Source organism: Strix aluco, chromosome 9, assembly GCF_031877795.1.
Source record: "Strix aluco isolate bStrAlu1 chromosome 9, bStrAlu1.hap1, whole genome shotgun sequence".
Classification (NCBI taxonomy): Eukaryota; Metazoa; Chordata; class Aves; order Strigiformes; family Strigidae; genus Strix; species Strix aluco.
The window spans coordinates 31639437-31665318 of NC_133939.1; the positions used below are offsets into that span (position 1 = coordinate 31639437).

General features: G+C 39.8%; 1 protein-coding gene and 1 long non-coding RNA gene across 3 annotated transcripts in view; both read right to left on the minus strand.

Moving 5' to 3' along the window:
• The window catches only part of RNF13 (ring finger protein 13), a 41103-nt gene that overhangs the window by 3012 nt on the left and 12209 nt on the right, over window positions 1-25882 (minus strand). For both annotated transcript variants that reach the window (XM_074834462.1, XM_074834464.1), the window contains exons 4-9: window positions 23603-23728; window positions 18564-18651; window positions 16613-16703; window positions 15150-15255; window positions 11150-11243; window positions 268-348 (exon numbers count right to left, since the gene is read on the minus strand). In XM_074834462.1, the coding sequence (XP_074690563.1) occupies window positions 268-348; window positions 11150-11243; window positions 15150-15255; window positions 16613-16703; window positions 18564-18651; window positions 23603-23728 (586 nt within the window). The remainder of the gene's footprint in view (window positions 1-267; window positions 349-11149; window positions 11244-15149; window positions 15256-16612; window positions 16704-18563; window positions 18652-23602; window positions 23729-25882) is intronic.
• Window positions 7180-11143, minus strand: LOC141927302 (uncharacterized). The gene is made up of 2 exons (XR_012624354.1): window positions 8077-11143; window positions 7180-8032 (listed from the first exon to the last, which is right to left on the minus strand). It is a non-coding gene; the product is annotated as an uncharacterized LOC141927302 (long non-coding RNA).

A 25882-nucleotide genomic window follows, 5' to 3' on the forward strand; every position in this document is an offset into this window, starting at 1 on the left:
TGCAAGTCTGGAATGTGTTTCCCTATCAAGCCCAGATTTTCTTTCACATGAACATCCAAAGAAAAACGCGAAGTGGGAATCCTATCTGGTTTTGCTTTTTTTAAGAGAGAAAGAAGTTTGCTCTTTTCCCAATTTGTACGTACGCTCCTGCCTATTAGCAAAACTAAATTTTATAAATCAATCAAACATATTCACTGTGGGTTTTAGACACAGTGTTTTAGAGAGACGTTTTAATACAAATACCAAACCTAAAATACAGCTGCTTACCATGAGAACACGGGAGGATTCTGAGCTTGTCTCCATCCTCATATTCATCCAGACAGATGGCACATACATCGTATTCATCTCCTACGGCACGTAATTGAGAATCAGTTTAACTTTGAAAAGGTCTGCTGCAAATCTTTCATACACATCCATTCTGGGTTGGTTTCACAGTTGAAGAAACTATTATTCCTCTCTGTCCATGTAGGGGCAGGTTCTTTGAAGCTGTGTAGTTGACCCCTATATTTCTCTCCTTATTAGGACTATAGCTCATTCACCTTTCCTTCAGGTTAATAAAAATGTTTTAAACTGTCTGAAGTGCTATCTCTGTAATATTCTATCATTCTCATTAAGATAAAAGGATTTAAAATACAGGATTTGCTTTACTATACAGATATTAATAAGTTATTGAGAAAACACAGGCAGAAAAATAGCAACAAAGACAACTGGGTTAAAAAAGCAGAATAATAGTCAAGAATGACAGTCCAGTCACAAAAGAAAGCTGACATGATTTTGTAATTCAAACCTCACAAATAAGATATATGTTACCGACAGGAGTGACATTATGTACACTGTTGTGATACATTATATGACCAAAATATAAACACTTTTAAGAAGTCAATTTATTCCCATTTCAAGGGCTTTACAACATGGCCCTTTCATCAATCCCAATGGTTCCTTCGAGTCTCCAGAAGCTGCTGGCCCTCTGAAGTTGCAGTTACACAAGCAGCTTATGGCCTTACGAAGTGAAAAGAAAACTTTGGAGCAGTGATATTCTAAACGAGCCTTTCGGGACCACCAGAAGGTAACCACAGTGAAGGGCCAAACCTCCCCCTTTCCCCAAACCTAGATTTAGGTCAAGGCTTTAGATATGACACATAGGAAGTTCCTAAGAGAAAAGTATCTGGAAGGAGATGGAAATGGACATCTTAATCCTACAAAACAGCAGAGGGAACTGAACCTAGATCCCCCAACTCCCATCAAAGACTGCCAATTACTAGGCTATTTTATTAAAGGTGAGTAGCTGTGGTGGTTTAGCCCCTGCCGGGGTCTGAGACCACGCGGCCGCTACCCCTCCCCCACAAAGGGAGTGAAATACAAAGCCCCAAGACTGAAATAAGGAAAGGTTTAATACAACAGTGCAATAGCAACACAACAAACAACAACAATAACAATAACAGCAATAGTGATAGCAATGAACAGAGCAAAATAGCTACCAAATACAGCAGTGAGAAGCACAATGTACAAAACCACGAGTGCACCGCGCTCCGCATGGTATCTGAATAACCCGGCTAGAGCCCCCCCCCACTGCTGGGGAAACTTAACCCTATCCTGGTTAAACCAGGACAGTAGCGCAAAGCACATCTTTTAAAATAAAGACGCAGCTCCATTTCATGTTGTAAGGAGCCGTACCTTATTCCATGACTTGTGAGTACTTACCTGATCAAGCCCTGAGAGGGACTTGAGCAGCAAAGGGTCCCTGTCCCTGTCTGGGTTCCTTGCTTTGACACAAGCTGGGCTGAGCATCTGCTCAGCTCTGTCAAGGCTGGAAAAGTTCTGGCCCTGTGCACAGAGCCACCGTATCTGCCCAAGTTGGTGAACTCTTCTTTCACACACCTCTTGCAGCCGAAGACGCCCCCAACGCTGGCACTCAGCGCTCCCAGACGGTGCTGCTGCTGTTATGCCATCAGCACTTTATCTAGGCCACCGACCCTCACTGCCTGAGTGCTGCCCAGCACCGCCCCATCTCCTCACAAGCAGCGGCTCGCTAGGGCCACACACGCTCCTGACCACAAAGCGTTCTCTAAATGACCAAACTACGGCATGCCAGAAGGAAATTCATCTGGCCCAGGACGCCTCTTCCCCTCTGAAGTCCCCTCCCATGGGCAGAGGCACATGTGCCAGCAGACCGAACTGCGAGCCTTCCTGTCACTTGTCCAGCACAGGTTTGGCTGAGGGGCAGGAGAGCTACAGGGTCAGATGATCCAACACGGATTTGTACGTCCCATCACACGGGCAGTCACCTGCTTAGCACGTGGTGGGAGGGCGCCTGCATCCTGGAGATACACTCTGTGATAAGGAGAGGCACCAACGATGGTACCTCAGGAAAAAAGGAGTATATGGCCCACCCTGCCCAAGATCCTGGGGGGTGGCCCCAAAGTAAGCAAGCTGGCGAAGTAAGGAGATGTAGATGCCGTCAGAGAGAGGATGTGCAGAGAAGGTTCACTCTCCCATATACCAAAAGACAAATGGGAAAGCACAAGCAAGGCAGAAAGCCCACAAGAGAAACGAGAACCCTGTGATCTTTCACTCAAGGTCAAAGAAAGAAGGGTTGAGGTGGCGTATCTCGTTCCCAGTGCCCCTCATGGCAGATTTCCCCATCTCCTTCCACTCCCTTCCAAATTCCACCTAACCTGAGCCCCATCCATCCCTCAAGTGTTACCTCATCAGTCACCGTCACAACTCAACTCTACTCCCATTCCCCACCATGTCCGCTTAACCCTCTCCCAGTAAACTTCCATCAGGTCTTTTCTGGACTACAGGCTGCACTAAAACTTCATTGCAGCACATCGCTCAGGTTTGACGCTGGAGATGTCAGATTTAAGTGCGTAAGACTGACATATGCTAGGGCCAGAGTTATCAGCCACAACAAGAATCTCTTGCGTGCTCAGTTCACCTTTCAACATACATGTATCACACACAGTAAAATCTGTGACACAACGCTATTTAGCACAAATTTAGATTTTTTTTTTTCCTCCACTGAAGTTCCCATATTACTTCCCGAAGCACTGTCCAGATTACTGACATGAGATCTCAGTCTCAACTGGGGACAAACCAGAGGCACAGTTCACACTCTAAGCTTGTTCAGAGTTGATATAATATACAAGTGGTCAAAGTGTTGTTTTGGGGAAAAGGTGGGAACAACGGGGCAGATTTCAATAACGTGTTGCTACAGCAGGCCCGCATTTGGGTCAAGATCTTACCCTACGTTATCAGGAAGCTTGCAAATGAAGGAAGCAAGCAGAATTTGTGCTACTCAGAAGAGACATCCTTTAACACAAAAGATCCAACGGTAACAGAGCTTTCCCTTTACTGTAATGAAACTATATGGCAGAAAAGAATTTCTAGAAACTCAGCTCAAAATTTGTTTTGATACCATGCTGCTAAACCCAGTGCTTTTCTACAGATGGGAAAATTACCTACACTGGGTATTTAGAGTCAGTTTTCAAAGGAAAGCTTAGTTTTCCTGTGCCGCTCAGCATGGTGGTTCTCTCTGTTCAGAACACGCGAGGAGACGCGTCCCTCGCAGCAGGAAAACGAAGGGCTGTGCCCCAGCAGCGACGGAGCGGAGCCTTCCCAGGAAGCCGCAGAAGGGAAACAGAAATAACACCAGTGACTCACCAGGGAGGTAGAGGCACAAAAGATGAATCGCTGTCGTCAGCTCAAATTTCGAGTATTACATGAAACTCAGTTTTCGGGGAAATAGAATCCCCAAAATGAAGTTGTTCAGTGACAGAGGAGAGGCAAAGATGTACTATTTCTCTGTTTATGTGTTCAGAGTAAGATCATTAAGAAGTAAAAGCACAAACATTAAAAATTCAAGACTTAAAGTTGTAAAAAGCAGCTTGACCAGGATTTTAACAACTGTGTAACAACACACTTTACTGAGAAAAATAAACTTTCCTTGCAGATGTAATAAAAATCTTAAGCATTTTTAATTCCAAAATGCAGAAAACTGTCAGTCAAATAAATGCAGTGTAACAGCTTTTCCCATTTAGTCTGTAAACAATCTAACTCACATGATTAGTCTTGATCATGTTTAAATACTTTCTCATTAAAAAAAAATCATAAAAAACAAACTGAAGAATTACAGTAGTAGCCTAATAGCATTCATATATTCATATAGAGATAACTGTAGCTTCAGCTTTTAATTAAGGACACGGCTTATATTCCACATTACCAGAACAGAAGGCAAGCACTCCTCTGCCTTGATTCAGGATTTTTGCAAGCCTTCTTTTTCAGATGTTAATGAAAGCGAGCTAAGAACTGAGCCAGCTCATTAATAACAGGGCTGTTTCATTTATGTGAATTTGTGTTTAGCTGCATTATTAGCAGGTGCTTTTTGCATCATTCCAGTGTCAAAATACCATTGACTATGATGTAAAAAAATCAAAATCATACAGGATTGATTTTTGTAGTTCAGAGAATTATTTTACTAGAGAATCTCATATTGTTGTGCACACAGTGCTCTGAAGTCTATAGCAATTAACATTCTGTAGACTTAAAAATTTTCAGTATAAAGCATGTTCGTGAAAATAGTTCTATTCTGGGCTTTTCTGAAGGTGCTGTCAATTTTTTTAAAAATACATACAACACCTGGTGTTGTTTATCTAGAATCTCTCTTCTACAGGGTGGAAAATACAGACTAGGATCTTACACAGGATCATGACTATCATGTGTTGCTGCTCTGCTAAGATGATTTTTTTTTTTTTTAAGGACTTCAATATTTCAAAAGTACTATACACAGAATTGCAACCTGGCATCTATTAGAGATGAAAACAGAAGGAACATCTAACATACAGCACGTGAAGCTATCCACCGTGGTACTAGGGGTGTACTTGGGAGGTGGCAAGGGAAGCCTACCTGCATACAATTCTTTTCTGGCCTCATTCATAAGGCTTGCTTTTGGATTCTCTGTGCAACCTAACCTCCCCAAACAGGCGAAGGAATGCAAAACGAGCCCTCCCATTTTACCAAAATATTGGTTACACTTGATTTCTCATATTTTATGATAGCCATGACAATTTCTACTGAATCTATCTTTTGCCTGTGCCTAATGCTTCCACTTTAAAAGCACGGAACAAAAACTTCTAACCTACCTCCCCTTCCAAAGGTATGAAAACCAAAAAAATATTTTAAATAGGATTCCATTATATACCAGATACAAAACCAAGGCACATAAGATATCCTTAGAAGGTTAGTTCTTCCCATTATTAAAAGGATTTCTCCATTTGTGGGTGTAAGACAGATGCTAAAAACTATTCACACCTACATAATAATAGGCTGATTTCTAACGCAGTAAGGTCTTGTGTTGCCTACTACCTGACTTCTGCATGATTACAGATCACACCAAACAAACCAGCCAGCCAGCAGTATGGGTACAATTAACAAAGACACAGCAAATTGTTTAAATTACAGGTTTGCTAAAGCTAGTGGTTTGACAGGGAAAAAAGGGAGGCAAGACTGCAGAGGTAAATGAAGGAACACATCTGCAACGTATTTCACTATCAGCAAAGGTAAATTACGGAGATTCGCACATATGTGCGAATTACGTTGCTTTCATTACAAATTTTTTTAAACTATAAAGGCAATAAAAAGAAGATTAATGCAAAAAACCTCATAGAATTGATACAGCATTGCAACATTAAGTATCCCACAAGAGCACTGCAAAGTAGTAAATATTCTCAATCCTACTTTATAGGGATGGAAAAGAAAGTGGAGAGAGATTATAATTATTTTATCTTGGCATGTAGTAAATCAGAGTAAAGTTGCAACTCTGGACCTCTCAGTTCATAGGTCTATTCCCCAAATATCAGAAATCCATGATTAAAACCAAATTCTCATCTGTTTGCCAAAAGATAAAATTCCAAGGGCTTCTGTGGTGGCACACAAAGTCTGTGAAATGTGATTCATGTTATTTTTGTTAATATATATTATTCAACAGAAACGCAAAGCTGATGACTGCCACTGGAAAATAACACTGCTGTAATTTGGCATTTCAGAAAATAAGCATAGTGGACGTGAGAACCACTTGTGAACACGGTTTTCCTGATAGTTATTATACAACAACAGAAGATAAAGGGAAAGCAGGAGAGAGAAAAAACCTCGTGGGCAGGTAGGAAGAGTCAGAGAGATCAAATGGAGTCCATACTGCCAGACCTCCATCACTGAAGTAAGGGGTTTTGTTTAATGTAACAGTGAAGTACTTCAGCTGTAGCTTTTCTAAAAAAATTACTTCCTCTTTTGCTATGACATTCTTTCTCTTTGTTGTTTTTATTAGTCAAATGATGTTTATGGATCATTTATAATCAGCACATTATCATCCCTATGTTCAACACAGAAATGAAAGTTAACCATCAGTCAGTGCTGTCAAGGGCATCATCTCTCAGAGGAAAAAAACCCCAACATTCAAATAATACATCTGTCTTTCTCCCCACTAGTCATTCAACATGTACAAGAACATCCTGAAGAATGACAGCCCACTGTCCTCGAGTGGGCTTGTCTCGCTAAGGCATCCCCTGGCAAACCAACAGCAGCACCATCAGGAGAAAACGACGCCATGGTAAAGCATCACACCCATTTCTAGGCAGGTAAATACAGATCAAGTTCTCAGTAAGGCCGATGCTGAAGTTCTCAAACACGGAGGCCACAGATCTACCCAACAGCCTATGTCTCACTGCAAAGGTATTTCTCCGGTCTCGTTATCCCCCTGCACCGGGACCTGCAACCATCCCCAGCCCGGCCACGGCGCCGCACCCAGCAGCTCCCCCAAGCTCAGTCCAGCTGCTGCACTTCAACAGGTCACCCCAGGAGCTAATTAACACTATTCCATGGGAGCTAATTATCACTATTGCCCAGACTCCTTGCTGGGGCCGGGGAGGGGAGGCAAGGTCCTGCAGCAGAAGGACCCCCAGCGCCGGCCCCCCTCAGCGCTGGGAGCTGTAGGATGGCTCTGCCAGGCCTGCAGCCTGGCCTCCACCTCAGCTTAACCTCCATGACTACACACCCCCCAAAGAACACAAGATTTCCTGTTTAAAAGGGACATTTGCAGGCATCCTTTTCTCAAATACCCATTACTGTATCTTAGAAGCTGGCTCAGAACCACCAAAAAGTGGGGAAAGAAGGAAGTATGGAAACTGCTGCAAAATAAAGTATCTTGCTTAAATTGTGCATGAAAAGTGTTTAGTAAGCAAAATTATCTTCTAACTACTTGGCACATACAAATAAAAAAAAGATTTTTCAGAAACACAGATTTACCCATCCACATATATGTGTACTTGTGAACAATGAAAAACACAAAAATAAAACTGTGTCATTAAAGACTTTGTTAGACCTTAGGACTTGCTTTCTCTATTAGACCATAACTGTGCTGTGCAGTCAAGCAGATGGCTCTGTAATGAACAGTAACTACATCAGTTATAAACCCATTTGCAGGGAAAAAGAGTCAATTTAGAAATACGTGGTAACCTGCAGAACTGTACTTACTCTGGAGCAGATTATTTTAAAAGGCATTGAGATACATCTGTTTCCCACTATCGTTCAATCATAAGTATCAACTGGCGTATAAAGATATACACAATACTTCAAAAATACGTATTTGCTTAAAATGACACATACTCTTACAGCTTATTATTTATCACATGTCAGAGCTATATTCCACGTGTAGATAAAACATTTCAAAGCTGACTGTCTGAAGTTCAGCTCTTCCGTAGTTCAACACCCAACCAAGCAGCTCCAGTCTTGTGGATGTAGCAACTCCCAAATTCTGCATTCTTCACCAGGTATCTAACCACTCATTTAGGAACCTAATTTCTACACAATGTAGAAAAAAATTACTTCGTTCATTTTTATTAATAATATGCCCACACATCTCTATCTTTATGATATTTTCTTTTTTAAGGAGTGAGACCTTATACTGTAACATCATTGCAGTTAAGATCTAAAAATCTTTTCATTCTTGGCCTAGATTCCATTTTAGTGTAAAGTTAAGCTGGCATGGAAATAATATTAAATATTTCTGAAAATAAATTCTACAATATGTACCAATTCACAAAATTTCTAACCTGTATTTTTTCTAAGCTATCATTCTTCAGATTATTCCAGTTTGCTAATGATCAAATTACAGGCACATTAAATGGATTTGTCTTTTTTGGTGTGTTCACTTCTGTCATAAAGACATCATACAAAAGATATCAACTCCCACTGACTTCTCTATGACCAAAATGTAACCCATTTTGTAAGGAACCACAACACAACAACTGCCCCAAAACTCTGTTTCAGTGTAGAAAACAGATTTTGATATAGCAGATGCTGCTTTCTGTGGAACCATTCAAAGGCAAGGCTTGCAGAGACAGTCAATGCCACATCCTTTGTTACTGCATTCTCTACTCATTTCAGAAATGCTGAGTGCCTGATCTAAAGCCTACTGAAATTAGCAAGAAGTTCCCATGCATTACAGTGGTATTTGACTCAAATCCTATTTCAAGATGATTCATGTATTTTCTGTGTTAACAATTCTTTAGGTATGTTAGAGTGCAATTACCCCTACAGAACAATCACCTTCATTGCATCATCATTTGCCTATCAGCCTATTAAATTCCAGAAATCCACTAAAGCCAGCTTTCCCTTAAAAAACCTTTTGCAGTACAATGAAACCATTTATTAGGCAGTGATTCATGACACCAAAAGCAGTGCAAGAAAGAAGAACCAGTATCTACAGCGTCTTAGCTTCAGTATTTGACCAACATTTCAATGTTCCAATACAAACAGATTTTTAAGAATACACTTGAGACAGCAGAAAATCCAGCATTCCTAAAACCAGGATTATAGCCCATGAGTTACTTTCACGTATCCCTCCAAAGCAAAAGGTAATGGATATATCATCAAGACGACTGCAGTGAATGGTTTCACAATAATGCCTTGAGAAATCCTATCTTTCACAAAGAAGCACAAAGCAATACATTTTTATTGTAATTGCTGAAAGTAACATACTGCAAGTACTGGGTCAAATTTTGACCTTTTAGTAGAAGTACTTAAAGTAATGTAAGGGATTAATTTCATAGCAGTAGAACCAAAGTGATCATTTGCTTAAAGACACTGAAATCCTAGTTGAAAAAATAGGGTTTTTGTGGTGTTTTTCATAAGCCACTGAATACCTGGATGTTTACAGCCAGGTTTGCTTTACAATGAGTGACTGAGCTCCAAACAGTTCATATTGTGTAAGATTCAGCAAAAGCAAAGAGGAAGGAGAATGAGGAAAACAGCAATAAGATTATTTTCATACACTGGCTACTTAGTCACATAATTCTGAGACAGTTATTAGAGACGCACACAATTAACTGAAAAAGACATTAACTGACTTTCTTGAAGCATCTTTTCCCTTGTAAATTTCTCTTTAAAGTACAACGTAATTTACTTTGTATTTTTATTCTAATTAGATTTCATAGGGAATCAATAAATCAAAATTAATATTAGCTTTATTGGCTTAAGATTATTTTTTAGAGTCAATTTTAAATCTACAGCAATAGCTCATTATAGCAAGGTTGAAGCAACCCTGCAGAAGAAAACACCTTTTCTTTTTTCCTGTGAGGCTGACTAACATCGCACAAATACTTTATCTGCTTAAATTGAACATCTGCTTTGCACAAAGTGAGAACAATATCATCAATAATGCAGGTTGGCTTTACGAAGGGCAAAGAACAGTAAGTGGTTCTATCCTTGAACCCAGCCATATCTCCTAACACAGTCTTTGTGCCTTGGCAAACACGTTCTCTGTTGACACGTGTCATGCAGTAATCAACCGTTTCGATTAAGTACTTCTCCCACGTTTTCTTCTCATACCTTACAATAGCTTGTATGAATGACCGATCAGATGGTAAAATGGTAACACATTTCAAAAACAAAATGAAGAAAAGTAGCATATTTTCTTCCTACTTTTAGGGAGTAAACTACAACAGAGAAGGACTTAAGGCAGCTTTTCTATTTCATTGAATAAAGTAACTTACTACAGCTTTACTTCTCATCTTGTCATTGGACCTTGCATAAAATTAATCACCACAAAGAATCACAACAGCAAGTAATCTGGCATTAAATTTGAATTGCTCCTGCCCTCACAGAAGTGTTGCGATTGAACAAAAGGACCACTCCTCTGGAGAACCAGATAAATTATACCCACTAAATAGTTTTGTTTTTATAGACTCTACAATGGCGCGCCACTAATATTTATCAGTTTCCGGACAGATAATCATAGAATGGTTTGGGTTGGAAGGGATCTCAAAGCCCATCCAGTGCCCCCTCCTGCCCCAGGCAGGGCCACCTTCCACTAGCCCAGGTTGCCCAAAGCCCCGTCCAACCTGGCCTTGAACCCTTCCAGGGAGGGGGCAGCCACAGCTTCTCTGGGCAACCTGTGCCAGGGCCTCACCCCCCTCACAGGGGAGAATTTCTTCCTTAGATCTCATCTAAATCTCCCCTCTGTCAGTTTAAAACCGTTCCCCCTCGTCCTATCCCTACTCCCCTGATCAAGAGTCCCTCCCCCCTTTCCTGTAGCCCCTTTCAGTCCTGGGAGGCCGCTCTAAGGTCTCCCCGGAGCCTTCTCTTCTCCAGCTGAACCCCCCCAACTCTCTCAGCCTGTCCTCACAGGGGGGTGCTCCAGCCTCCCGAGCATCTTCGTGGTCTCCTCTGGCCCCACTCGAGCAGGTCCACATCCTTCATGCACTGAGGGCTCCAGAGCTGGACGCAGTACTCTGGAGGGGTCCAAATAATGGAAATAATAGATCACAGTGACTGACTGCTGCGGTCAGTGTTAATGAGAGCACAACAAGGAAGCTTTGTGGAATTTCTATACTGAGTTTGTGGTATATTAAGCAACATTTTATTTCTCAACCACAGTCTGCATATGGTGTCTGCTCTGCATCCATTAAAGAAATGTCAGAACTCCTCTATTTCAGTGAGAACAGGGTCAAGTCAAACTTTTTGTGTGCTCTCACTCCAAACTCTATTTCAAGTGTATTCAAAATTGTTTCCAAAACTACACATAGTCCCTCAATTTAGAGGGTTTTTGAGTGTTAAAAACAATGGGGTCTAATCAGAGAAAGAATGATCCACTTGCCTTTCTTAAATTTATGTACAGGAAGTTTCTTAAGCTGATCCTTCCTAAGCCGATTCCTTCTTGCTCTGTGTCTGTCTTGAACGAATTTTGTGATCTGGAAACACACATAAGTAAGACAACATGAACAGTAAGTTAAAACAATAAAAGTTTTGATTTACAAGTCTTCACAGTAAGTTAGTCAAAAGGGAACCCCTGCTCAAACTGAATCACCTCTTCCCTTGCCTGGACTCGAGGATGAAGCCAGAAAAGCCTAAAGTATGTTCTCAATAACCACAACACTTGAAACTGAAAACGCACAAGATTTTTTTGGAAAGGAAAGAGAAAAAAAAAATTATGTCTATACTACATAAAAAATGGCCATTGCAGCAATCCTCTACCAAGGCCTGTGTACAGTGGAACGGCACATTTCAGAGCAAAACACAATTCCTTAAGTTTGACTAGTTTTGCTTACAGTTTTAGGTTACTACAGCTCTTTCAGAGGATTATTCCCATATTTAGCAGAACTGTTTTCACAGTATCTAGATGTAGTTTGGGGAGGAGTAAAGGGGTTACTTCAAGCTGTTGTTTCTTGCTGCCTTCAACTGTACTAAAGATTCTGTTTTCATCTTCTTAATAGTCCCTAATGCTATTTCTACTCAGTTTCTAATTCTAGCATCTGTGGTATGACATTCTTTTTCAAATATGACAACAAACAAAAAATGACCTTAACCAAGTATACACACTAAAAAGTCTTTTGAAATTTGCAGTGTTCTGCACCTACCTACACTGTGGATAAGGCAAACACTGAGAAAGTATTAGTATTATAAACAGCATTAATAGCTCTCATTTAAGAATCCCTTGAAAGGCACTGATATACTTCACAACAGATTTTTTTTTTTTTTAAAGTATGAATCTCTCTATTATTACAGACAAATATTACTAGGGTCATTTGAAACTGTAATTGGTTTTGGCCAAATAAAATTTATATATCCTTCTGTGTCACACCTGGCTTCACTTTTTAAGCATGTTTCGATCTGAACTGTTCATTCAGACTTTTTTTACTCCAGCTCAACAATGAGCTGTATGCATAAACTGAAGTTTTTCTGCTGTAATTCAGACACTTAGTAACAATCAGAGTCTCACATTCATCTCAGTTAAAAACAAGATTTCCTGAAAGAAGCAGGGCCAACACCACAAATGAGGACCAAATTCAACCCGGAACCTCCCTGGGGTCAAGTTCACTGCACCAATTAATTGTCCAATGCTCTAATCTATCAAGATCTTTCTGTTAAGGTCTCTACACTCAAGGGAATCAACATCTCCTGATTTAGTATTGTTGGCAAACTTAGTGTGCACTCAACTCCAGTGTCCAGGTCGTTGATAGGAACATTGAAAAGAACTGGCCATGAAGCTGAACCCTGATGAACACCACTAATGACTGGTTGCCAGCCAGATGTTACCCCATTTACTACAACTCTTTGGCCTGACCCTTCAGCCAACTGTTCACCCATCATATTGTATACATGTCTAGCTTTATGGTGGACATTTTGTTCAGAAGGATACTGTAAAAGACAGTATCAAAAATCTTGCTAAAAAACAAAGCAAAAACCCCATAACCCCACATATTCACCACCTTCCCTTTGGACACTATGTGGTAATCTTGTTATAAAAGGGTATTAAGTTAGTAAGGACTGACTTTCCCTTCATGAACCCACGTTAGCTTTGGCTGATGACCACACTGTCTTTGAAGTCTTTTTCAACAACTCCCAGAATAATTTTCTCCATGGTTTTATCAGGCAATGAAATGAGACTGACAGGCCTATAATTACCAGTGTCTTCCTTTTTCATCTTCTTGAAAACAGGGCAAATAACATTTGCTAGGTTTGAGTCAACTGGGACCTCTCCAAATTCCCGAGATTGTTGACAAATAACTGAGAGAGGTCTCACAACAACATCATCCAAGTCTCTCAGTACCCTGGGATGAACCCCATGGGGCCCCACAGACTTATGTGCATTCAGCTGCAGCAGCAAATCCCATACAAGTTCAAAGTCAACTGGGAGCTCATCACCCCCCGAGTTGCACTCGGCCAACCCAGGGCTCTGGGGGTCCCAGGGCCAAAAAAAAAAAAATACCACAACATCCACTTTACTAGCTTTTCCTCTAATCCTTATGCAGAGGCTGCCAGCCATCTCCTGCTCAGCCCGAGCCTCCTTTACAGACGGCACTTGCTACCCCTCGCCCATCCCAGCACCCATCACAGGACTCTTCCCACTGAGTCTCACTTACGCCAGGGATGCTTGAGCCCGGAGTGAGCCCCAGAGCTTATCACTAGGGAGCCCGATTTTATCCTCCTGCCCCTCTGAACCTGTACTACACTCTGGAAAAACACTTTCAAACACCTCTCCCCTTTTTTCCTCTCACATGAGCTGTGTAGATGGATTCTGGCATTTCCAGCATCATATAACCTTTTTTCAAAACCCTCCAAACATCTGTCCCAAATACATAGTATAGGTAACCCTGACTTGCAGACATACAATATAACTTTTTCCTGGTTCCTGTCTGGTTTTCCTCTACAACATGATTTCAAGACATGGGAAGAACCATTCATTTTAGCACTTGACTACCTACTGACACTAACAGAAGAGAAATTCAGGTCTCGAAGCCTTTGCTTTTGTAAGTGGGACATATCTGGAAAAATAAATTCTTAATCATAATTTACAGACATGCCCTTTTTGACATTTCCTCACAGTGCATAAGCAAGGAAATTGGAGATGAGTTTAAATGCCCGAAATTTTCCTCACCAAATGTTTATTTCCCCCTCTCATAGCTAATCCTAACTCGCATCTGTTTATTCCTTTTGGATTGTACAGATGGTTCTTGCCTATATACTTTATCTGGAATCTGGAACTCTCAAATTCACACATTAAGTAAAAAATTGTGTAATTCAGAGTATCAGCATGCTGACACAAAAAGATCCAGCTCTTAAAAGGGAAATTTAAAAAAATCAGTATCTCTGAAAGACGGTATGTTTAGGTTGGATATAATGAAGAAAGTTTTTATGATGTGGGTGGTGACACTCCAGCACAGGTTGCCCAGAGAAGCTGTGGGTGCCTCATCACTGGAAGGGTTCAAGGCCAGGTTGGATGGGGCTTTGGGCAACCTGATCCAGTGAACGACATCCCTGTTGATGGCAGGGGGCAGACGGGGTGGACGAGATGATTTTTAAAGGTCCCTTCTGATCCAAACCATTCTGTGATCCTATGGTTTCTGCTAAAAGAACTCACTTATGCCCTAAAGACCAACACTTTACAAATTTTTTAGCTCACTCCTATAACATTTGGAACACCACTTTTGATGCAGAAAACTGCTGTTTTCATAGTGAGGGAAGCATCTGCAGTTCCAAGGAGAGGTGGCCTTTCAGAGGGCTTAGTCTTGTGTTTGTTACGTAACTCTAACTCCTTGGTGAAGCAATTGGTGCAAATTAGCCTGTAGCTTAGTTCACTTCTTGACTTGAAGATGACAGCACTGAAGTCATTATATCAATGATTAGGAATTGATATAGTCATTCCTAGTCATGATATGCTATCTACTGTAAGAGGTTCTGAGCTTGCTGACCGATTACTGTACCTGCAGTAAAAACTGGCAAGACCTCACTGTGGAACAGTGGGACTAACATTAATTAAGCAGTATGAGTTTGGTGAGGTGGGACATACTCTCAGTGTCATCCTTTATGGAGAAAAAAAAGCGTTTGTGCAGCGGAAGGGTAGCAGTGAGGACAATTCTCTGGAAGTAGTTATATGCCAGGTAGAAATCCTGAGGGCTCCTGACATCCCTTTGCCAAAACTCTGCACCTGTTTATTGTACTGAGAAAATAAGGGATTACAGGTAAGCATGGTGCAGGTGTGTACAGTACACAAGGCTTCCACTGCTCCGTTACTGTACGCCTTCATGTCACTTCAGTAAGTGACGGTTCTGTGATCATGTCTGAAAGAAAAAAGGTTATTAAAAGAAGGAACTTACCATAAATATGACGATGAGAATAAGACAGATCCCCACTATTATTAGAAAAGGGATTAAGTAATACTCCAAAGGAAGACTGAACTCTGGGATTAACACAACATGGCCACTGTGAGGACAAAAAGATAACGCTTGCTGAATAGGTTAGAATTTAATGACCAATGAATTAAAGATAAATACAATGAAAAAAACATTAAAATAAAAGGCTATCACTAGACACACTAAAAGGCTATCACTAGACACACTAAAAGGAATACCTATGTGCACAACAACATAGAAAATTCAGGTGTTATCTACATAATGTAAAGCCAATTAAATAAAAAGATAAAACAATGTTTCTTAGAACATTTTAGGCGTTAAACTACTTACTGACTTCAGTCATCAACAAATCTAAAGCAACCAGGAAAACAACCTCATAGGTGCTTTGGTAGCAGAATGAGAAACATATAACATGACCATCAAAAGATACTGTGAAATCATCATTTACTGAAGCATTTGGGCTTATACAGGAGGTTTAGTTTCAAATCATGAAGCATGACAGGCTGCACCCTTTGTCCTCTGGGGAGGCAATAAATCTTCCTAGGGAACCTGGTACGGATGCTGGCAACTACATATCTGAATATTAGTATTTACTGATACTTAAGGAAGTAGAATCCCATTATTATTCTGTTGGCACAAGCAGTCAGAAGCACCAGAGAAGGTACAACCTATAAAGGTGTTAGTAGTTCTACAACCACTACTCATGTGGAGCCACACTTGACATAAAGTAGTTTCATCAGCAAGGTATCTACTTAAGAATGACACAGTCTAGTTCTGATTAATTTAGTGAAAGGACATTAGAGAGACCTGAAGAAACAAGATCATTAGATGAATAACAGGAAATACACCTCCTTTTCCATCCTATTCAAGGTACGCATTTTAACCATCTTGTTCTCACAATGGTTTTCTTTTTAAAGTTTTAAACTTACAGGCAGCACAGAAGCAGTGCAAACCTAATCATGTACCTTGTTAGAAACATCTTAAATGCATCCTGCTGATTCACCTAGCATAGGAAGTTCTCAGACTTGTTCTAGAACTAAAGGATGATTTTTTTTTTTTTTTAAAGACCAGGACCCAATTTCAATGGGAACTGACATATATTGTAAAAAAACCACACCCTTAGATCTGAAACACACATACTCTCACAAATATTTCTGTGATTCCCAGATCATTAGCTAAACTCATATGTCTGATGCTATATGAACATGCAAGGAGTAACGTTTAATAAATATATGGTAACCCTCTTGCAGAAAAGCAATTTGTATTCATTTTTAAAATGCTTTCTGCCCATTGCTCTCAGGCACAAGGTTTCACCTGGAATACCTATAGCCTCTGTCATCACAACATCCTATTTTAAATCCATAAATATTAAAAAGAGGCAATGACTTAATGCAAGCAATAACACAGCTGCATGTGAGGTAACTCACCCCTTCTCATAAGTAAATTCTTCTTTAAGAGAATTAGCTGATGTCTCACCAATAAAGACAGAAGGAATGTCAATCTTCTTTAAAACCTCAACTGTACAAAAAAAGCAGGAAAATAAAACTGTTATTATGTGAACACTCTATGGGCACTCTTAAGACATAAGACTTGAACATTATGAGACCATCAGAACATGAAGACATACTGTAATGTAATGACATACAGACTGACACGCATGCATGCTGAATCTTTACGTCATATAAGAAGCGGTATTGGTTTTCCTACCAAATATTTAGGGACTTCATTGCAGGTAGAGAAATAAAAATTCTTAATGGAATATTTAAAGGGAGCATAAAACCAATCTATTTTGACAAAAAAGGATGCATCATCAGAGTTAGCTTAACCAGAACATCATTCTTACACAGAGACTTGATAAAGTCACACAGCTCCATTGATTCCAGAATTTCTGGCAATTTATATGATTTTGTGATCTGGTACTGTAAATTTAATAAATCTTTCTTCCCTCCTTTTCACCCTAAACATAAATGAATGCACTGGAAACAGCTGTGGCTAGAAAAGGTCAAAAAGAAAAAGGAAGAGAATGAACAAATCCCACACCTTTATTTCAGTCTCAAGAAACTGGACGGAACTGTCTCCCCCTTTTCTGCTTGCTAGTGAAAGCAATAACAAGCTCAAAAAATGCAGCACAAATGAAAAAGTTATTGAAAGACAAAGTCCATTTTCTAGAAAACCTTCTCCTCAGTTTCACTTTATACTGATTTGCACCTCTGACTTATGCTTCCCATGTAAGGGTCAAAGTATCTTGATTTAGCCAGTATCAAAGCATCCCGGTTCCCCTAGGCCAAAGCATACATGGCTTAATGTCACCTTGCGCTACCCGAGCCTGCATTTGTTGTGAACTTGTTCTGCATTTTGATTTCTCAGTGAAACCTGAAAATAAGATTCACATGGGTTGGGAATTCATTAAAACCACTTTCACATAGCTTTCTGGGCTACTCAGCTGCCACTTCATTTGCTGGAAGTTCATTTCCTAGTTTACTCAATGGTATTTCCATTTGGAAAGACTTTTTTTGTTCTCATTTAGGTTCTTTTTCCATACTGAGCAAGCTCAAAAACTGGACAAAATAAAGAAATGCCACGAAGTCATAACAGCACTATAGACAAAAAACACATACCATGAAACAAAAACCATGATTTTGACTAGATTACAAGAGGTTCTGAACATATTCACCCCATGAAAGGTTAAAATCCGAACAGCTAGCATCAGAATCAATCAGAAAATGGCACACTGGTCTCTAAACAGTCTTTTTCCAACTGAAAAACTGAAAATATGTACATGTAATATGTATTCATATGAAATTAGAATCCACTTGTCCAAAGGAACAGAAAAATGTACACAGCAATGTGACAAAATGCAGGCACTAACACTAAAAAGTCATATTTTAAAGTTTGATTTCCAAGAGTAGTTTTTCACTTTTCCTATATTTCTACTTAATTAACAACACATCAGCTATTTTCCACATCAGTCATATATCTTATAATCTTATGTATCTATCTTATAAATTTAACCATTTAACCCAAAACAGTTGAACTAAAATTTAAAGGAAAAACAGAAGAAATACTCAGAGAACGTACAAACTTAAAGCCACAAATAATACACAAATATACATCTATGTTCTTATATAAACATCTCCCATTTTAAAACATTAAAAGCAGGAGGATTTCTGGTTGGGGTGGTTTTTTTCTGGGGGTTTTTGGTGGTGGTGATAGTTTTGGGATTTTTTGGGGGGAGTTGCTTTGGGTTTTTGGGTTTTGCTTTGATTTTATTTTTTAAGAGAAAGTTCATCATAATACTTTATCCTGATTTTAATACTATACACTCTAATGGGTGAAATGATTTTCAAACAGGAGAGAAGAAGTGATACCTGTACTTACTGTCGTTGGATCCCATGCTTATGAGGTCATCAGAATCAACATTGTGAACTATAGCTGCCTTGTATCCAGCTCTCTGTGCATTTAAAACCTGCAAACCATACAAAATACTTATTAGAAAGACTACTGCTTCAAAATACAGTAACCTGTCTGTCCTAAGACAAGGTACACTTTCAGGAAGTTATAGATATTAGAGCAACATCATTAGTGCATCCAGAGGAGGCCACCAAGATGCTTGGGGGGCTGGAGCACCTCCCCTGTGAGGACAGGCTGAGAGAGTTGGGGGGGTTCAGCTGGAGAAGAGAAGGCTCCGGGGAGACCTTAGAGCGGCCTCCCAGGACTGAAAGGGGCTACAGGAAAGGGGGGAGGGACTCTTGGTCAGGGGTGTAGTGATATGATGAGGAGTAACGGTTTTAAACTGACAGAGGGGAGATTTAGATGAGATCTAAGGAAGAAATTCTCCCCTGTGAGAGGGGTGAGGCCCTGGCACAGGTTGCCCAGAGAAGCTGTGGCTGCCCCCTCCCTGGAAGGGTTCAAGGCCAGGTTGGACGGGGCTTTGGGCAACCTGGGCTAGTGGAAGGTGGCCCTGCCTGGGGCAGGGGGTGGGACTGGATGGGCTTTGAGATCCCTTCCCACCCAAATCGTTCTGTGATTCTATGATTGTCTGCACATATAAAACAAGTGCCACCTTTCAAAATAAAATAATATAATTAGTCTTATGTAATTACGTTATTTTTCTGGAAAAATAATTTAATATTATCTGCAGACAGACAGTTTTTATATATATTAAAAACAAGATTAAACACTTTCTATGGGTAGATAAAGATAATATTTAATCATAATTGAAAACAAAGGCACTGATTTACTTCAGTAAACTAGAAATTACCACTTGATAGCTCACGAAGTCACACAAGTATCTTTTCTGTGCCTTGAGATGTGGAAATGCCTTACTTGACAGCCCGAGTATCAGAAGCTTTCACATGGAAAAGTACAAAATTATAAATATGGGTACAAAACTATATTTTGTACCAGTTACACTTTTGATATATACTGGCTTTTTTGTCACTACAAGGGAAGCCTAAGGTCCATGTAAATGGCATTTGCTGCAGTGACTATCCCCAACACAAACGTAACTAACTTACAACTATTCATCTTAGATATTGCTTCTAATGCATCCACAACAGCATAGAAACTCATCACAAGATGCAAAAAACACTAGAGAACCTTGAGGAACATTCGGGTTTCACCCTGTGTTCAACTCCTGTTCAAAACTACACAATAAGCTTGACTACAGCTGGACAGACTTGCTCTGAACTGAGCTAGCATGGGACACAGTGACAGCTTTTATTTCCACTTAGATGCGTTTATTTAAGGAGACTGTAATGCAAATACATATTTACGTAACAGGCAAACAACCAACCATTAAGTACTACTGAACAAAAGATCACAGCTTTGAATACCTTTGAAACTGGAAAACAGTAGCAGCATTTTGGATATTACAGCATCGCAACAGCTTTATTAATCAGTCAACAAACACCAACTACAGCACCATGAGCACAAACATACACACTAACAAATCTTACGGAACCCTGTCCTACACCAAGCCACCAACACAGCACCACCAGCTCTCGTTTACAGCAGACTACTATCTGAAAAACCCAGGGGAAAACTCTGGTGCTCTTTTTCAAGATCTCTACCCTCAGACTCAGGAAAGGGAAAATATATATGTATATATACATATGCACACTCTGCATTTCTCAAGAGAGAAACAGTAATGAAGAATACAAAAGTTCATGGAGGGATCTGAGCTTTAAAGCTCCCTAGTTAACACAGGTTCTTAATCTTCATATCCACAGAAATGTGCTACAGTTATTAGTGACATTTTCTATCTAGTATTTGGGTTTTCTGTTTCTTGTTTTATTTCTTTAACATCATGTCCTGAATAGGTGTTTCTTAACTGGCCATTAGACATTGAAATATGTCCTCCAGGACAGGTAATAAATAATTTATATTACTTAAGGAAATGTTTTAGTTCCCTACACACTTTTGCACTTACTTATAACATAGGCCCTTTGTTTAATTATTGGATTACAAAATGATGGTGTTCGTGTAAAGCCACACATAAATATGCCTACAAGACATTTGACTGACACAGGGGTCACTCAGGTGAAGAGTCACATGAACACAGTCGCAGCCAGGCACCTTCTGCACATGCTGCCACGAATGAGCACAGGCTTCAGGACACCACAGAGCTGCAAAAAGCAGAAGCAACTGCCCATTCAATTATATTGTGAAGTTACAACTTCACCCTTCCTACCCAGGGCCTCAAAGACAAAAACATTAATTGAGCACCAAAACTGAAGCACTGACCTGTTTTTAAGATATATCTAAGAAGGATGGTACAGCTTCAGGAAGGGATTTCTTACTGCATAGTAACTTTCCACTACCAGAAAACAGCAACCAACCCTTTCCTCAGTTACGTGCCCGAGTGTGCCACCAGCTCAGATTCTCTCCCCATATTTCTAACAACTATATCCCCAACAGCAGAACAACGTTATTGGAAAAATGCAGACACTTTGAGATATCCTAGTACTAAAAAAACCAAAATCCGTTTCAGATGTAAACAGAAATGTAGGATTGTGAGTTTGGCTAGTATTACATCACTACAGAGAATATCCATAGTGCAGACATAAAATGATGTAATGTGTAATGATGTATTTGCTGGTTTCTGTGCCTGAAGAGGCATTTTTAATATAGCGAGGTACCATCTACTTCAACTACATATAATCCCAGACCACTCTAATAAGTTTTTCCACATGTAGCACAATTTTACATGATGCTTATTTTGCCAAACAAGCCTTTTATGTAGGCAGAAAATGAGGTGCTTCCTACATGATGCGAACAACGTCTTTCAGAGTCACAGATGATCAGACCCTAAACGCAGGCTTGAGAACGAAGTTTTGTAATCAAGCAGGAGTTGAAAGCACAGCACCACCTTCTCTTGACAAGTCCCTTTCTACACTGGTCACCAACACAAACAGCAGTAAAAATCTGTTACAACAACTGAGAAGACACATTCCAAAAGGCTCCAAACTGCTTCCTCTTGCTTCCAGCCTTTACCCTTCTCCTACTGTGACAAATTTTCCTGTAAGAAGTCACTAGATGCTAAGAGAGATGGAAGGGCAGAGGAGATGGTTTCTGACCTAGTAAAGATTCATACCAAGAAACAGCTGTGCACCTGTATTTGCAGATTTCAATGTAAAACAGGAGAGATAAGACTTTCAGATAAACTCCACTTTGTTAAAATCTGCATCCTGTCAGACAATTAGCCGATATGTAATCTAACTCACATCTCAGTGCACATGCCACTTCCTGGCAGAAACTTCAGGGCAAAATGCTGTAGCATGTATGAAATTATATAACTCAGTATTGCAGTAATATTAACACATAATGTAAAAGTGAATTCGCTGGCCAGCGAGTACAGAGATACCCATGCCTGCCTTGGAACTTCTGATCCACTTTCCACCTTCTACTAAAGAAATGTGTGGGAATCCACTTTTCCATGGGTATTACATGAAATAAAACATAATCAAAAACTGCTTACATACAGAGCTAGTGTGACTTAAACCTTAAAGAACTGACCATGGAAATCCCTCAATAGTAATGCACAAATCTTCCATTTTCTGCAAGGAACACTCACTGACTGTGTGTGACAAATCGAGACATGTAAAATTAAAATACGAGACCTCACACCTACAAAGTTGATAGCTACGTGGAAAAACAATTCTGCACGTCTTCCCCTTGCTTAACACTTGCCCTTAGCTGAGCAGCTTTCCAAAGGTTCTCAGAATCTCAGAATTCTGTGAACAGCAAGAGAGATGTGATTTTTCTGGTTTAGCAACAGAGTAAAAATGCTGAGAAGTCATAATACTGACTTCTTCAACAAAACAAGTTGTTATCAGCAAACAAGCATTTGCTGTATTTCTGATTAAAAATGTATTCCACTAGAAAAATTCTGTCCTGTAACAGTGTCTTCAGCAGTAACGCTGTCCCATCAATTTAGGGGCAACTAGACAGGCAAAGAGAACATGAAAAAGACAAGTAGCATCTGCCCTTCCTTTTCCCACTAAGCCACATACACACACGGTGACAGGATTCACAGTACAAAATACGTGACATTCCTGAGTCTGATGTGAAGGTAGATACAACATGAGCAGTGAGGCTGCTCCTACAGCTGGCATCTACAGTCTGGGTAGAATTTACATGTTTAACCACACCACCACATAGCAGCAAATATGGTTGGATCTCCTTGTAGATCATGAAAGTCAACAACAAATTGAAGAGTCCTCTTTTCTTTAAGACATTGTTTGGTGCCCCGTATATCAGGGTCATTTTCAAGAAAACCATATATTCTAGACAAATAATTCTAATTTTGTGGTTTTAAATTAACACAGAGAATACTACAGCTGCAGGTCAAAATTTTTCTAATATAAATATTTCATAATATCTAGCTGTTGTACCTGTCTAAAATCATTCCCATCCTGCCACTCCTGCCTGTTTTTACCCGGCAGTGCACTGTCTCCTCTCCCCACCAACGAGCTGTGACACTACTATTGCTCATGGGGTGTGAGCCACAAGATTGCTCTCAGTGTGAGCCACAAGAAGATGATCCAGCTATTAAAAGCAAAAACAAATCAGGGAAGTGGCTTGCAGATTTTGGGTGCTTTTAAGTTACCTCCACTCCCTAATCTCCCCTGTGACCCCTAGCAGCAAAGAGTCTAACTGCCAAGAAAAGCTGATACTGCTACTGAATGTTTTTATTGTAAAACTGCAGCATCCATCATCCTTATTTGCCATATAAGCTGGCTCACAAACAGGTATCTTAAACTAAACCATATCACAATACTGCTTTATCTGCCTGTAGACAATAAAACTCTCCCTTCCCATCACATCAGTATCTATCCTGCTGTTAGCTATAGATACTTTTCTGAAGCACCAGCACGTTCTTTAAGAGGAAAAAATAATTTTTAAAAAAATCTTACCTTGATATCAAAGTTGCACTCAAGCCTTCGAATTAACACAATAAAAGCACCGGATGAGTTGTCTTTCAGCGGAGGTGGGGCTATAGGCTCACATGCATTTTCTGGTTTTGAATTTATCAGGAATCCCTAGAACAGGAACAGAAACTAGAGCTTAATTTGTCTTAGTTGGCAGACAAGTATAAGGACAGAAAACTACATTTTCATATAACAGCTAAATAAATTCTTATTATCAACTCAGTCCTGTATCATAGTAAGATTTCTGCTACATCCCTATTTATTTCGATTCATCAGAATCTTTATGTCTGTAAAGAACTAGAAAGAAAATAGTTTTTCCAATTACATCATCTGAAGTTCATAACTCGGAAGTTGCAGTATAATTCAGCATAAAGAGGACTGCATATGCTACATTAATATTGTGGAACTATTATCCTAAGACATATGGAGACTAATCAAGAAAACTGAAGTAGAATAGGCTAGGAAGCACTACCACAAATATAGTACTTGGCAGTTAAATGGGGAACCCGAAGAACAGTGTGTGAAATCAACACTGAACTAGCATGAAAAATAGCTGGTTTACTGTGGTAAGCAAAGACCAAAGATCGTCACATCTGCTACAGATGAAAGATTCACAGAAATAGGAAATTCCGGCAATACCAACCTTGAAGCACTCTTTGGATTGTTTTTAGGTGACTGAGTTAGTACTCCACCACTGAAAGTGTCTGGAGTAGAAACTCTCCTACCCTCATGGTTTAACATCTGAAAAAGTCTACGGCTTCTCTCAGAGGAAACACGCTCACCTGGATACGGAACACGCTGACACCTGTCCCTCTCCACCGCGGTGTAACTTCAGGGTTGACTACTCCCTTGAACTTCCCCCCCGCTACAGTAAACACCCCGTGAACACGGCCGATACAGAAATCTGCCCAAGGCAAATGCCAGAGGAGAATCACCTGAACTGCACCAGACTGTTCTAGCTCTCGGGAGAGCAGACCTGCCCCTTCTCCTGTACCAGAACATGCTCGCTTCCTTGGTCAAATCTCTACATCACCTGAAAAGGAGCTTCTTTATTAATTAGATTGATATTATTAGTTAATTAATTATTAGATTGATATTAATTAGATTCCCCTCCATCAGTCTCTTCACAGCAGATTTAGATTACAAAGATACAGAAAAATCCAGACTGTACAGCTAGAGGAGGCTTTGTCTACCCTTCAACCAAAACACATCTCTGCAGAAAAATTACTTTCTCTGTGAGGTGTTTGTGCAGTAAGGTCAAGGCATGATAGAGGCTTTTGGTTGCTAATGCAATGGACTATCATTTGACATTAGAATATTCCTACAAGATTCACACTTGTTGAAATCAGTCTCAAAGCTAAAGCAATTATCATACAGATAAAGAGGAGTGAATTGCCAGAAAACAAGAATGTAAGTAATTTGTTTTATGCAAATAAAAGTCATGAGAAGCTACACTGCTGTGGGCTCAAGAAATTATTGCTACAGTTCTAGATAGATCTTTTAAACTCTCAGTTTTCACTGACAGCTTTAGACATATAGAGAGACATCACCACCTGTGTAGAAAATCATAATAATCATATATAATCATATATAAATGTACATATAAATGGTCAGTCTCACTATATGTCAGTTTATATATATATAAAGTCAGTTAAAATGTACTTTTTATGTGTAATCTTACCTTTTATCCATTAATATATGTTATTAATAAAGTTTAAACTACAGAGAAAGCAATTTTGGTTTAAGGAATATATTTTTGTAATGATAATATCCCTTTTGGCAGAGAAGCTGCACCAGCAATCTATTCTTTGCCACGTTTGTGGTGACAGGCACAACATTACACAGTCTATAACAATTAAAAGCAATATCCACTGAAAGTTCTGCACTGATTTGCTGACAGCCAAATTTAGGTCCCCAAGGTTCCTGATTCATACAGCAAACACTACTTACGTCATGGAGTTTCATGCAAAGCATTTTTAACTAGAGTGGTATGTCTGAAACCAACTGTATTCAACAGAAGTTTTACACAAATCACACATCACCATGTTACAGGTCAAGAAACACGTACAGCAAAACCAAAGGCTAACTATGACTAGACTGGATTTTTCTTAAAGCTACCACACGTTCCTGAACACCTTTAATTGAGGACCTGTTCTTCTAAGGACACAGGCACAAATGACTGACCACTTTATGACTAGAGCACACGAGCCAAAAAATAAGGCACCTACATTCATGCTTTGGCACCAGTTATTATAGAATCCGACA